We start from the raw sequence: 15,004 nt of genomic DNA, 5'->3' as shown, positions 1-15,004 counted from the left end.
GTTTGACCAATCAGTGCTTCATTAAATTGTGCTCATGATGTAATTGATGATATTAACAATAGTGGTGGCTGTAAAGGTGTCAAGGACACTACGCTGACAGACACAGCAAACCTTGCTACAGCTCGCATTGATGTGCCATCCTGGATGAGCTGCACTACCTGACCCACTTGTGTGGGTCTCATGCTACCACGAGTGTGAAAGCACCACCAACATTCAAAAGTGACCAAAACATCAGCCAGAAAGCAGAAAGGTACTGAGAAGTGGTCTGTGGTCCCCACCTGCAGAACCACTCCTTTATTGAGTGTGTCTTGCTAATTGCCAATAATTTCCACCTGTTGTCTATTCAAGACAGCTAATGCTGTAGTTAAAATAGGCATCAGGGAAAAATAGGCTTCAAAGAGTGCGTCTAACAAATATCACCAAAAAAGTACTGTAGTATAGTTTTTGTTCTTGTTCTGGATTGGCAGAAAGGCCTTGCTCAGGTATAGAATAGCATCCCCCTCCCCCACCCTGGTGCTGCTGTGTGGTGTATTTACAGCCTATCTGGAAGGAGCTTTTCTCTTTTTTCTTTTTTTTTTTTTCTTCACATGCCAGGCAGGTTCTTGTGAAGTGATTGTGTAATCCATGAGTACCCGTGTATGAGCACAGACTCTTTACTCTCCTCTCAGACCTCACTTTTCCTCCTACTCGTGTTCCCTCTGTGCCATTTGTTGGCTTTCGCTGCAGGATGTACGCCTGGAACACAGTCGCCCACAGCACGTGTAGCAGTATGCTGTGGGTCAGCAGCAAAGGAGCTGAGTGTAGCAGCAGGGAGAGATGTCATATGGCGTTTCAGTGAAGGCATATCTGTGTGCTTGTATAGATGCAATATTCACTAGGCTCCAAGTTGTGTGTATGTGTGTGTTTTCTGTGAGCATCTGAAGGTAAACATTCTGATGGTTTTCTGAACATGTAGTGCCACTGAACAGTACTATAAGCCATGGTACAGTTACAAGTCCTGTCCTGTTCCAAGAGAACTGCACTGTACCGGAGTACCCATGGTGAATGTAGTAACTCTTCTTGCCAGGGTGCAAAGTATACAGACCTGGGATGTTTGGGTAGAGCTGTTAATAGTGCAGACCATTGACTGACTGGTCATGCACAGCCACCCCAAATTCATTATGTGTTATTCTAAGAAATGCCAGCTAAGAATTGTTGTCTCTGACTCTTCACATATAACAAAATGCTATGTAAAAGATCAATCAGAGCTTGCAGCTTCTCCATTGGTGCTACTGCTGGACTACAGTATAACCATGTTGTGCCATACCATACTGTCTGGAGATAAATGCTGTTACTTCATCACTGATCAGTTTCTGACCACAGGACCATGGTTGGTTATTTTACAGTATGGATTATTCTCAGCCCTGCAGAAACACATTGCTCCCTGGGCGCCGTGGATAGGGCTGCCCACTGCTCCGGGCAAGTGTGCTCACTGCCCCCTTGAAATTTCCCCATTTGTGGGATTAAAAAGTGTCACTTAAACGCTGCTTGCTGTGCCAGATATACTCATGCTAGCATATTACACATTACCATGTTATTATCACTGCTGTACTGAGAATGGTTCACCACAGGACCACCACTGACAAAATCTTATCTGAGTGGTGGACCATTCTAAGTATAGCAGCAATAAACTGATTGGGTAGAGAACTGACAAAACCTGGAGCGGGTGGCCTGTAGTCAGTAACTATAAAATTTACATAATGTACTGATACAGTGTAGTACCTGATAAAATGACTATTTATAGAATACCTAATAATGAACTGGGAACTTGATGGAGGTCCATAAATGAATTTAACAGCTTGCGCCTCTGTCTTCTCTCTGCAGTAAAAGGATGAAGAAGGCTGATAAGAATGGGAAGGGCCTCAGGCACTTCTCAATGAAGGTCTGTGAGAAGGTGCAGAAGAAAGGCACCACATCCTATAATGAAGTGGCTGATGAATTGGTGGCTGAGTTTGCCCACGCCAACCTGACACACACAAATTCGGTGAGTATCATCTCCAGAGAGGGAGCAATGAGCTGCTAAGCACCTCCAATGATTTATTTGCATTAATCTTTCACCTAATTTTGTGTTAATCAGTGATATTAAAGAATGTAAATGAATCAGTCCCAAAAAAGACACAAACTTTTTAGTGACTTTTAGTTTGTCATTGATTTATTACTTCCCTTCACCTGGTGGTCCTCTTGAACACTTGTGTTCCTGTATAAGGAAAGAAAAGCCCAGGTTCTGCTGAAATCTACTGTTTGACTTTTTACTAGATTGCAGTAGTATGTGCCAAAGGCAAAGTCACTTTTTTTTTTGTTGGTTTCAAATCAGTTGTACTGATTCTTCAGTCATGATCTGCTTATGGTTTGAGTGAGGAGTGTATGTTCAGTTTCAGAGCTGAAAGACAGCTTCTCCCTGGCATATGTGAGGGGAGTGCGTAGTAAATACTTTCCAGTATTAGTTCTGACAGGACACCTGATGTCGCAGAGGCTGGGGTTTTAATCTCCTTACCTCTTCTGGAATGTTAAAAGTATAATTAAAAAAGGTTTAACGGCAGGTGCAGGCAGCTGGTTAGGCCTTAGAGTTGAGTATGGGGGACCAGAAACCTTGTGGAGGGGCTTTAGAGAAAGAGAAAATACTGTCATAGATTTGATTTGTGTTAATTCGGTGTGTGTATTGGCATGTTTTGTGTTTTGTGCAAGCAGCAGGTGTATGACCAGAAGAACATCCGCAGACGTGTATATGATGCACTGAATGTGTTAATGGCCATGAACATAATCTCTAAAGAGAAGAAGGAGATTCGCTGGATCGGTCTACCCACTAACTCAGCCCAGGAATTTCGCAACCTGGAGGTGAGTTCAAGAGAAAGATGACAAATGGACAGACTAATGTGTAAATGGGTTAATTAAGCCACACATCTGCCAGGTGTGTTGTTCTAGAGTAGGGAAATCACAGTATGCACTCCCCTGGACTGGGTTTTGAAACCGCTGGGTTCACTTTTCTTCTCTGCAATATTCCAAAAAACTAAAGAGTACAGACACGACCATTTCCTGAGGGTATAATCTGTAACTTGTGCCACTTAGGGTTGTGCAGCTGGAATGATTGCAGGACCTCTCTTCTCTCTCTCGTTATATATAATGCCAGGTGGCAGTGTTAAGTGCCTATTGTTTTCTGAATGTGTTTAGTCACTACATGACTGATAGTTCAAAAAGTGGCAAGATGCACATGCAGAACATCCAGCCAATGGAGTGTCCTGGCCTTCGTCTGTCTAAACTGTACTGCAGCAGGAACTGACCATTTGCAGAAATCTGGGCCACTTCCCTTATTCACTGTTGTTATCTGGTAGAATCTGTAGCACATGTACTAAGAGTACAAACTTCAGTAGTACAAAGTAAAATTTAGAAGTACACAAAGGAGTGCCTCTGAAAATATGTGTCCAAAACAGACTAGCTTTACACTACACTCACTGCAGACATGTGGATTCTATGAATGTTGGCTCCTTTAAAATGAACAAAAGAGGATTCCTGAAACTATTTTACATTTTGCATTAATCAAACCTGGGTAATAATTTAGTCACTCAATATTAAAGTGGTAGTCTTTTAAGTCAAATAAGGAGGAGGTAGAGCTAAAGCTCACTGGAGCTATGTTATGCGAATGAGGATGCATCTATTACACCAGGTCTTTTAACAAACTTCAGTAAAACACTACAAAAAATAGAGCATATGTGAGTGCTGTGCAGTCCTGTTTAATCTGACTGATTTGTCAGGCTGTCAGTAGTTATGAAAAGCTAGCTAGTTAGCCAACCAATCTTAACATTTTTCTGAAACATTTATCATTAGACATAACTAAAAATTATTGTAACAGTAATCTATGCAAATTTAGCTAACCTTAGGGCCAGCATAATTATGCCTGTGAACAGTTTTTTCAGCCTCAGGAATGAACCACGTCCATCTCCACATGTTAGGATGTGTGAGGCATTATACACACCTTAGTAACACTTTTCAACCATATGTTAGTCTAATAATTCTGACTAATTTGCTGCCACTGCTGTTCTCACTGCAGGTTTGTTGTGCAGATTTTTTCCTTCACTTGACTGAGTAAGCAGTGTTTAGATATGGTTGTGATTGGCTGAGAGGCATGTAATTCATAATTTTGCAAACGGTCAGTTTGCTGTTGTTAAAATTGAAAAAAAATGAGGGCAAAAAGACCACACATGCAGCAGAAGCAACACAACTTTGAGAAGTCTGTGCATAGACATTTTGGAGGAACAAGGAATGAAAGTATTATTAAGACATTTTTAAGAAATACCAACATGGAAGGATGTAAACTTCAGTATTAATGCCATCAGCTCAATAACATCAGTGAGCTTTTAACTACACTATTGAATCATTCTGTGAATCAAGTTTAAGGTATCTGTGTTAGTGTGTTAGCTGTTGTTTGTGTGTAGGTATTCTGACAGCATCAGGTACTGTAACAACTGAGAGAATGGTGCTAGAGATGTGAGGGTGGGGTTGAGGTAGACTATGAAGTATAAAGCAGAGTTAGAGAATGGAGAGCATCTGATGCTCATCATTTTTCCATTTCATAACACTACAAGGTCTACACAGAGCATAAATCTCTAGAATTTCATGCTGGCTTTCTTCTGTATATCATAGTTTTTTTAACTCTGTATGTGTGTGCTGGAATTGCATCAGACTGGAGTAGACTGCAACATCAGCATGAATGCCCAAATTTTTCTCCTCTTCTCTGAATGCTTGTATATGTGTTTTTCAGTTGGAGAAACAGAAACGGTTGGAAAGAATCCGACAGAAAAGAAGTCAGCTGGAGGAGCTTATACTACAGGTTTGTACCAGCCTGGACTGTGTATGATACTGCCTCTTCAAGCAGTACATTTGGTCATTACCCTTATGAGGTGGAATGTTTGGAATGATCCCCCCGGGTGGAATGAATGGCATCACCATTAGCATACAAAACCGCTCAGCCATTGTACAATAACAGGAAGAGCTGAGAGAAAATGCAGTGGCACTTAAAGGTCATATCACATCACTGCTCAATTGGTCTGTCTGTACTCTACCCATGAACACAATTGGACAAGCTTTAAGGACAAAATCCCAGCACTCTGTAGAGCTTTAGCCTAATGAGACAGTGCAGTACAGAAAACACCTATATTTAGACTGGTGGTAATAACATTTTCCCAGAAAATAACATCTACCCAGAAAACACCTATATTTAGACTGGTGGTAATAACATTTTCAAAGCATACCATCCACTAACCTACAAAACATCCTGTTTTGAACTGTTTGCTTTTGTGATGTCACAAAAAACAGTATGTTTGCTTGCATCTGCATATCTGGGATACAGTGGTTTAGCTCCACCAATTCACACTGAAGCTATAAGGAGTGTTTTAATCTAAACCATATTATAGAAGGCATAATACATGGCAGCCAATCAAAAGGCCTTTAAAAATCATTCTTAAAGGTACAGCATCAAAAACAGCCTGTTTTATTGTAAGACCTGAAGAAAGGTTGGGAAAAGGTGATGTAAAAAAGATTTATTACTGATTTTTGGTGCAACACTGGTTGTTCAACCTCACAATAGTTGATATGGGAGAACACATTTTTGGGTGGGGTATGGATAGGCCAATTCTGTGTACAACTGCACTCTCAGTTTATTAATTGCCTCAGCAAGAAAGAGGCGCCAGTTCCCTCTGCCTCGCCCACTGAAACTAGACACTTCCAGAATGTACAACCCACAACCTCCTCACTCTCACTGCACAAGTTTACAAGTAAATCATTACAGCATGTTCAGTTTGATACTATATTCTCTCCTACAGAAAACCCCACAGTCACAAATCTGTAGCCCTTAGCATGTTCACATTAGCACATTAGTGTCTGCTAGAGAAATGAAAGGAGATCCTGTCTGAGAAAATCTTGCAGGTGCTTTATCATTCACAGAGCTCCTCTAATGCTGCTATTTAAAATGCTGTCATTCTAAATTGCTTGCATTAATTTAGTTCAGTGAATTCTGTTTCTGTAGATTGATAATGGAGGCTGTGTGTGGGAGAGATTACTTGATGTACTGACCACTGCATCCCTTTGCTTGAGCAGCAGATAGCCTTTAAGAACCTAGTGCAGAGGAACCAGGCCAACGAAGCGTCATCGAAAACACCACCACCACCTGGATCCGTCATTCAGCTGCCCTTCATTATTATCAATACAGACGTACGCACAGTCATTGACTGCTCAATCTCCAGTGACAAGTATGATCATTTATTTTATAAGTCTGACTCTTTTTTTTGCCTATTTATATTTTGTTATTGGTAGCCAAACGTAAGGCAAGCACATCCCTTTATTTTTTCAGTGAGGTTAATAAGATTGTAACAAACATCTTTTTAAGAAGACATTTAAAACATTTTATTATTGATCTAATGTAATAAAGGTCTTTTTTTCTGCCTCTAGTCTAACTTCTATCACTTCATTCCTTATTGCAGATGTGAATACCTCTTTAACTTTGACAACATGTTCGAGATCCATGATGACATTGAGATTCTGAAGCGCATGGGCATGTCTCTTGGGTTGGAGAATGGCAAATGTACCCCAGAAAACCTCACTGTTGCCAAGTCTCTTGTGCCCAAATCCCTGGAGAACTATGTTACAGGTAGGCCACTCTAGAGATTCTGACACATACAAGTTTAAAAGAGTATGTTTTGTTGAGAAACATGCTTGTGCAGGCTGCACGTGCCTGTTCACAGTAGCGTTGTGGAGGCTTGATGAAAATTAGCCAGAATATAAAAGATGTGGTGATTGAAACAAGTGACATGGATAAGTAAACAACAGAAATGAATAGCTTACATAAACTGTCAAGTTGTCACTAGCATTGTCAGTAGCAATCATTTGTCTATTTTGAGTGATTTATTGACTGAGGAATTATTTTAATAACAGACCTATATGGTTCTACTTGAATTTGGCTTGTTCACTACAGTCATTTAACCTTGTTTCTGTATTTGATACTTTCACAGGCATGGCCAGAAATACCAACAGAACACCTCCCAGCCATATAAGGTATATTTCCTTCTCTCAGCATACTTAGAATGACATCTGTCTTACTAGAATAAACATATTAACATACACAATGTCTTGTGTTGGCTCAGCAGACCAAGCCGCTGGAAATGAAAGAAGTACTAAGCATTCAGTATGGCTTATGATGCCAGTATTTTCTCAAAAATTATTTCAAATACCTCCTCACGTGCTGCGGTTATCAGCTGCAGCTAGAATAGGCATTAAGCAAATCACAGTATAGTAAATAATGATAAATCAATGAAAGCATTTGGAAAAAACAAATAGAACTGTCATAACACAAATACTGTCATTCAAGGCTGTTATTAAACAGAATACTGGGTAAACCTATAGGCTTGATACAATTGTCCAGTCACAAGTCACAAAGCTGTCGAGGGTAAAAATGCTGTTTTACAAATTAGCTTTTAAAGAAACAAAATAAAATCTAGTCTGTCTAGGATGTTTGTAGAACTGTTCTACAGCTCAAACACTTGTATCTGTGAAAGGTTAATGGTTTTGAGCCATGGAAGGCTGCTGCATCGTGCATGCAGATGTTGTATGTATAAAATTGGTATAAATGATATAAAATGTATTATTCTTCATTGCCAATTCAGAGGAATTTAGCCCAGTACAAGCACGCAATACATTTTCAATAGACATATTAAGCTGAAATCTGAGAAATATCACAAAAATTAATGGTTAAAAATGCTTCATGAATGTGAGTCTTTTCTGGAGTACTACTTTTCAGGTTCTGCTATTGTAATACTGCAGAATTAAACTATAAGGTGGCTTTCTTTAAGCGACCTAGTTGAGTACATCATGAGTATATCACTCTTGGACTCCTGGTTGATACTTAGATCAGTGTTGTTACCTCCCTCCACAGCCACAGTAGCACAACATCCTCACACACCTCAGAATCTCGGGGCCAGACGCCTAGTTCCTTTAATGAGGAAGATGATGATGAAGAAGATGATGATGAAGATGATGACGATGACCCCTCCTCCCCTGAATGATCACCAACTTTTTGTGTTGACACCTTTGCTCTTCTTTGGAACTGGGCCTCCAATCCTCCTTTCGATATTCTGCCAAGTGCACAGGTGGAACGTTACATAGGGAACAGGCTTCCACTTGCTCATAATGCGATTATTTCTAAATCGTCTTTCTATCTGACTTTAGCTTGCTGTCTTTCACACTGCTGACAGCAGCATCTATGAGAACTGGTCAGGTGTGTTCCAACGGTGCTTTTCTACTCAAACAAGCCAGCAAGCTGCAGGCCATAGAAGAGGGAGAATGAAGATGCTAGCAGAAATTTCGCATTGGCAGCCTTCAGTAGTTTGACATGCTGCCTCCAAACATCTTTTTCATTAAGTATAAAATATCAGTGTATTTATTGCTGTCGCATTCTAATATGAAATCACTATCTTTGTAGTCCATTGTGTGTCGATGAGCTGAAGCCCAAATATTCTTTCTTTTCTCCCCACCAGCCCCCACATGAGGTGTTAAGAATTCAGTGCATTGTCTATACCTGTTTCTGTGTTTACTCACTGGAAGGATTTTGTGTTTTGTTTTGTTTTTTTTCCCAAAAAGAAAAAAGTTCTTTCATATATGGGTTATGTTTCTTCTTAATTTTGTTGTGCATTACCTAGTTTATTATATTTCTGCCATTTACTGCAATAGAATGAGTTGGAAAAAATGACTGATGACCGTATTTTTCTGGGTACATATGGTATGAAAAGACGCATGTTGGGGAGTGAAGTGATTTTGTAAAGTGTGGTGTGTAGAGTAGCATCTTCTGCCAATGTCTAATTTTGCTAGAAATTTGTAGTGGATCTGAAAAGGCCTATCCCAGGGACACTCCCTCTGTGACCTGCTCAGGTCAGTGTTTTAAACATGGAGTCTTATTTGAAATTCCAACAGGATAATGAATATTACTTGTTCTCTGATGGTTTGTACTTTTGGTTTGGAATGTAATTCTCTATGTGTATATACATATATACATATAAACTTATAATTTTGGTTACCTCTGTGTCCACCAACTTATTTACTCACCTGTGTGTTTTCAGCAGTTCCTTATTCAATTTCCCATGTGTTCATATTTCCATGTTCACTGTATTTACCAGTGTTGAGAAAGTTGCTTTAAGAAAACCTATGAACTGCTATACCTATTACAAAAAGGAAGTCTTTGCCAACATAAAAATCTTTCCTGAGTTGATGTCTTGACTGGCCAACTTTGATCTTGGGTATTAACTGTAGACTTGATGCTTTGCCCTTAGCATACATTTACTTATCCCCAAAGCACAAAGTAACTAAGCCAAAAGTAACTTTTGCTATTCCGTAATGATGTTTGGACACTGCTTTTGCATTTTCATTATATCAGGGAGGGTCTTAAGACGTCCACTGGCGAGAGGTGAAACATAACATTACTGGTTACTAATATTTTCCCTGCCTACTGGTGAATGGTGATGTAATTAAAACTTGAGAAGACATTTTAAACGCAGGCAAAAAGCAATACACTTTGATCAAAGAATGCAAGGAAACAAGAATTTTAAAGACATATGTTGAATCATGCTTATTATGGCCACGCACACAAACTAACAACGGGAAAAAGGTCCATTTTGATTTTAAGTTGACTTTACACTGGACTGGCCTAGTGACCACATTTTTACTGTAGGTCTGTTTCAATGATATGCAGCAGCATTTCTTAAAATTACTGGCCAAATGTGGTAGGACCCACAAGGAATTTGCCTTTGTTTACACTTGTGTAGCATCCATATCTGAATTTCACCACATACAGTGTGAACACTGTCACACACATGTACAAAAATCCCTGCTAGAAAACTCAAAAGCAGCATAGATCAGCATGCCTGGTGACCAGCAAAATCAGCATGTTATGTTTTGGCTGCTGGTATGCAAGTCAACCAGCATGACAATGTTGGGTGGCCAGTTAAACTAGCATGAATGCATGCTGGTCTGTGCTGTTTTTGTTTTGTTTTGTTATTTTTCCCCCCATCAGGGAAATGCATACACTCACAAATTAAATGAGTGTAAAGTGATCCAGATGACACTTTGATTACAAGTAAAGCAAGCTAAGCCATTGTTTATTGCTCTTGGCTCTGTATGCCTTCTACAACAATGACCCTTTCTGAGTCCTTCATGTTTTCACATGGTGATGGCCATGAAGGGCTAAGCCGCATATGTGAGCATACTGCTGGGCTGCGCCACAGTGCAGCCAAATGGTGAGGAGGGCTTCTCACTGCAACTTCAGCATATTTTAATCCTGTGAAAAAGCACCCCTTTAACAATGTGTATTCATTAACCTGTATCTATTAGCATGTGTCACAGATTAAATGAGCTTTAAATTTGAGAGGTCTGATCCTGGGGGGTGGGGCGCACCTCATAGACTGACATATGAAGCAAGTATTCATGGATGTGTCTGCTTTCTCATTTGTATTCAGTATGAGTGGCCATCTAAAGTGCTGGTGCAGCACTGCACTTATCACACTGTGACTCAAAGACAGCATGGCTAAATCTTATATTGGCTCCCTACTCATGTAAACGGTGCACTGAAATAACAAATTTGCCAACGAACAGCTATAACATTAGAACCACCTCCTTCTTTCAACACTCATTGTCCATTTTATCAGCTCCACTTAAATATAGAAGCACTTTGTTGTTCTACCATTACAGATTGTAGTCCATTTGTCGCTCTGCATATTTTGTTAACCCTCTTTCTTTGCTCAGGTCCCCATAGGACCACCACAGTGAAGGTATCAAATCAAATCAAATCAAATTTATTTATATAGCGCTTTTTACAACTGATGTTGTCACAAAGCAGCTTTACAAAAATGGGAATCACAGCACAGAGAATCAGACAAAACACTGAACATAATATACAGAATATACAGAACCCCCGTGAGCGCTGAGGCAAGGAAAAACTCCCTCAGAGCTGGAGGAGGAAGAAACCTCGGGAGGACCAAGACTCACATCTAAAGGGGGGACCATCCTACCACTGGTCAGACAACTTATAAGTTAAACATTGAAAAGTCAATTTTACATCCACGCAGTTCTAATATATTCAGGTGTGTATAATCAACAGTGGAAACAATTAGAGTTCATATAGATTTGGATGTGATCTGTAGTGGAGAAGCTGCGTTCCAGAAACTTCCATCAGTCTGGTCAATCAGGGGGACAGGGGGACTTGAGGGTGGGACATCCATCAGTATTGGGCCGGACCGGTGGACAGTCAGTAACTCGGAGGAAGGAAAGATTTAGGAATTAGTTTAGACTGGATTTATGAAGAACAGAAAATGTAAAAAATTATCAGAGTGTGACTAATGACTCCGGCAGGTCTGAATATGACAGCCTAACTAAAGGGAGAGAGCCAGAAGGTAACATAGACACGGAGGCTCCCTGAGACACTGGCATTCACCCACTCCACCGTCCACAAACCTGAGTGACTGCATGTAGTGAGTGACAGCAGCACCAGCATCTCAGTTTACCCACAATTCACTATGTCCATGAACCCCTGGATCTGCAGCCTTATCTAAAGGGAATTAACATTAACTACCAAAAGCTAAACTAAACAAGTAAGTTTTTAGTCTAGACTTAAAGATTGAGACTGTGTCTGAGTCCCGAACATTATCGGGGAGATTATTCCAGAGTTGGGGCGCTTTATAAGAGAAAGCTCTTCCTCCTGCAGAGCTTCTCTGAATTTTGGGAACTACTAGGAAGCCAGCACCCTGTGATCTAAGTAATCGTGGTGGTTCATAATAGGAGATAAGGTCTCTCAGATACTCAGGAGCGAGCCCATGTAGGGCTTTATACGTTAACAGGAGAATTTTATAGTCTATGCGGAATTTGACTGGAAGCCAGTGAAGAGCTGATAGGACTGGACTAATATGGTCAAATTTTCTAGTTTTAGTAAGGACCCTGGCTGCAGCATTTTGAACTAGCTGAAGTTTATTTAAGTTACTGCTAGAACATCCTGACAGTAGCGCATTACAGTAGTCTAGCCTTGACGTAATGAAGGCATGTACTAATTTTTCTGCGTCATGTAAGGATAAAGCATTTCTTAGCTTGGCGATGTTACGGAGATGTAGAAAAGCTGTTTTAGTAACATTAGATATGTGTTTATCAAATGCTAGATCTGAATCTATGATAACGCCAAGATTTTTAGCTGTTGAACCAGGTGTGACTGAGAAGTCGGCCAGATTCAACATTAGGTGTGATAATTTATTTCTAGCAGCTTTAGGGCCTAATAGAAGAACTTCTGTTTTATCACTATTTAATAGAAGAAAGTTGTGTGACATCCATGATTTCACATCTTTTACGCAATCCTCCATTTTCTTTATTCTCTGTTTGTCATCAGGTTTGGCTGATATGAAGAGCTGCGTGTCGTCTGCATAACAATGAAAATTAACATTATGTTTTCTAATAACTTTGCCCAGGGGGAGCATGTATAACGTAAATAATAACGGTCCTAAGATAGAGCCTTGTGGAACTCCATATCTACCCTTGTATAATTGGAGGGTATATTATTTACCCTCACAAACTGAAAACGATCGGTCAAGTATGATTTGAACCATGATAAGGCAGTTCCAGTTATACCGACCATTTTCTCTAATCTTTCTAGGAGGATATTATGATCTATTGTATCAAAAGCTGCGCTCAGATCAAGAAGTACCAGTAAAGAAACGCAGCCTTGGTCAGCGGCAAGAAGCAGATCATTTGTTATCTTAACTAGAGCTGTCTCAGTGCTATGATGAGGCCTAAATCCAGATTGGAATTTTTCATAGATCTGGTTTCTTTGCAGATAAGAGCCAAGTTGTTGGGCCACGGCCTTTTCTAAAATCTTAGAAATAAATGGTAAATTTGAAATAGGTCTATAGTTAGATAGTACACTAGGATCAAGATTTGGTTTCTTGATCAAAGGTTTAATTACTGCTAGTTTAAAGGCTTTGGGAACATACCCCAGGTTTAATGATGAGTTTACTATTGTTAATAGTGGTTTAATTATGTCTGGTAATACCTGTTTTAATAGTTTTGTGGGAACTGCATCAAGTGTACAGGTTGTGCAGTTTGATGAGGAGATAATTTTCTCCAGTTCTAAATGATGTAGTGGGTTAAAAACTTCCAACCTGACTTCGGTAGCTGGATTTTGTTCTATATCAGCCACACCAGATGACAGACAAGCTGTGCTATTTATCTGTTGAATTTTGTCCCGAATATTTTCGATTTTATTATCAAAATAGTCCATAAAAGCATTGCTAGTGTGGATTGCTGGAATCTGAGGATCAGTACCTGCCTGATTTTTAGTCAGTTTAGAAATAACACTAAAGAGAACTCTAGGGTTGTTTTTATTAATCTCGATCTGAGAGGCCAGATACTCTGAGCGGGCTTTATTAATTTCTCTTCTATATTCAACAATACTGTCTTTCCAAGCAGAGTGGAATACTTCCAGTTTGGTTGATCGCCATTTTCGCTCAAAATTTCGTACTAATTGCTTTAAAGTACGAGTTTGGTCGTTATACCACAGCGCAAGTTTTTTCTGTCTCTCTTTTTTGTGTTTAAGTGGTGCTACACCATCTAAAGTAGACCGGAAGGTATTTTCTAAACAATCAGTTAGTTTGTCTAGTTCTGCTGGGTTACCTGGAGAGTACACTATGGTTGATAAATCAGGAAGGTTATCAGTAAATTGTTGAGCGGTAAAGGGCGTTATTGAACGTTTCATAGAGTAGCTGGGGGATGTACGTATATTATGACTAAGATGAAGTTTAAAAGAAATAAGATAATGATCTGAGATTACTGAGGTTTGAGAAAGAATATCTAGGTTATCTATGCTAACACCACTTCACTTGGGTCATTATGGTGAATCTTTCTCAGTGCTGCAAACACTGATGTGATGGTCATGTGTTAGTGTGTTGTGCTGGTACAAGTGAATCAGACACAGCAGTGCAGCCATCACTGCTGGACTGACAATAGTCCACCAACCAAAAATATCCAGCCAACAGTGTCCTTGGGCAGCCGCTGATGAAGGGACTAGGGGATGACCAACACAAGCTGCAGCAATAGATGAGCTACTGTCTCTGACTTTACATTTACAAGGGGTACCAACAGGAGTGTCTAATAAAGTGGACAGTGAGTGGACACTGTTTAAAACCCCAGCAGGACTGCTGTGTCTGATCCACACTAGACCAACATGCCACCACCACTCCAGCGTTACTATAGTGCTGAGAAAGATCCACCACCCAAATTGTACCTCCTCTGTTAGGGTCCATGGGGGTTCTGCCCACTGAAGAACAGGGTAAAAGGGGGCTAAGAACGTATACAGATAGACTACAGTCTAACTGTGCACCTTTAAGTGGAACTGATAAAATGGTAAACAAATGAGTGTAGAAACAAGGAGGTGGTGTGATGTTACGGCTGATCGTTAAGTAGGGAATACTCAGGACATAAAGAGCACGATAACTGGTGTGGAACTTATTCTTTCATGACGTAGGTCTATGAAGTGCGGTATTGTAGGGAGCAGAAAGCCATTTGAAAGGCAGCCCTTGTTAGCCATGAGCTAACGATGAAGCTCTTCATAAACTGATGCCCAGTTATGTGAACCAGAGCAGTGCAGGCACTTTCTAGACTATTCGAGCACCAACTCATTCTGTGCCCTGACAAAGTAGTGCTGGAATTTAGCTAAACGTCTCCAGACTTTCCTTCTCAGAGAAATAATCGAGGCACTTATTTTCTAATCTAATCACGCTGGTGAATCTAATCTGTGGAGTTAATTGGTTTAGACCATTCCGTGGAAGTGTGGGGTACAGGATTAGCCATAGGCTACTCAAGGGAAATGCGACAGGCAGAAAGCACTGAAACTGCACTTGACATGTGAGAGTCCCGCTCATGACGAGGGCCGCTGATGTTTTATGTTTTGATA

At 40.2% G+C, this 15,004-nt stretch overlaps 1 protein-coding gene across 2 annotated transcripts in view; it reads left to right on the top strand.

Annotated features, from left to right (window-relative positions):
- The window catches only part of tfdp2 (transcription factor Dp-2), a 44,396-nt gene extending 35,299 nt beyond the window's left edge, over positions 1 to 9,097 (top strand). For both annotated transcript variants that reach the window (XM_017696758.2, XM_037546380.1), the window contains 7 exons: positions 1,864 to 2,023; positions 2,728 to 2,874; positions 4,796 to 4,864; positions 6,130 to 6,281; positions 6,513 to 6,679; positions 7,041 to 7,083; positions 7,961 to 9,097. In XM_017696758.2, coding sequence (XP_017552247.1) covers positions 1,864 to 2,023; positions 2,728 to 2,874; positions 4,796 to 4,864; positions 6,130 to 6,281; positions 6,513 to 6,679; positions 7,041 to 7,083; positions 7,961 to 8,090 — 868 coding nt within the window. In that variant the 3' untranslated portion in view covers positions 8,091 to 9,097. The remainder of the gene's footprint in view (positions 1 to 1,863; positions 2,024 to 2,727; positions 2,875 to 4,795; positions 4,865 to 6,129; positions 6,282 to 6,512; positions 6,680 to 7,040; positions 7,084 to 7,960) is intronic.
- The last annotated feature ends 5,907 nt before the right edge of the window (positions 9,098 to 15,004 follow it).

This window comes from Pygocentrus nattereri, chromosome 17 (assembly GCF_015220715.1).
Source record: "Pygocentrus nattereri isolate fPygNat1 chromosome 17, fPygNat1.pri, whole genome shotgun sequence".
Lineage (NCBI taxonomy): Eukaryota > Metazoa > Chordata > Actinopteri > Characiformes > Serrasalmidae > Pygocentrus > Pygocentrus nattereri.
Note: the sequence above shows the minus strand (reverse complement) of the source record. Positions and strands in the feature narration are given on the sequence as shown.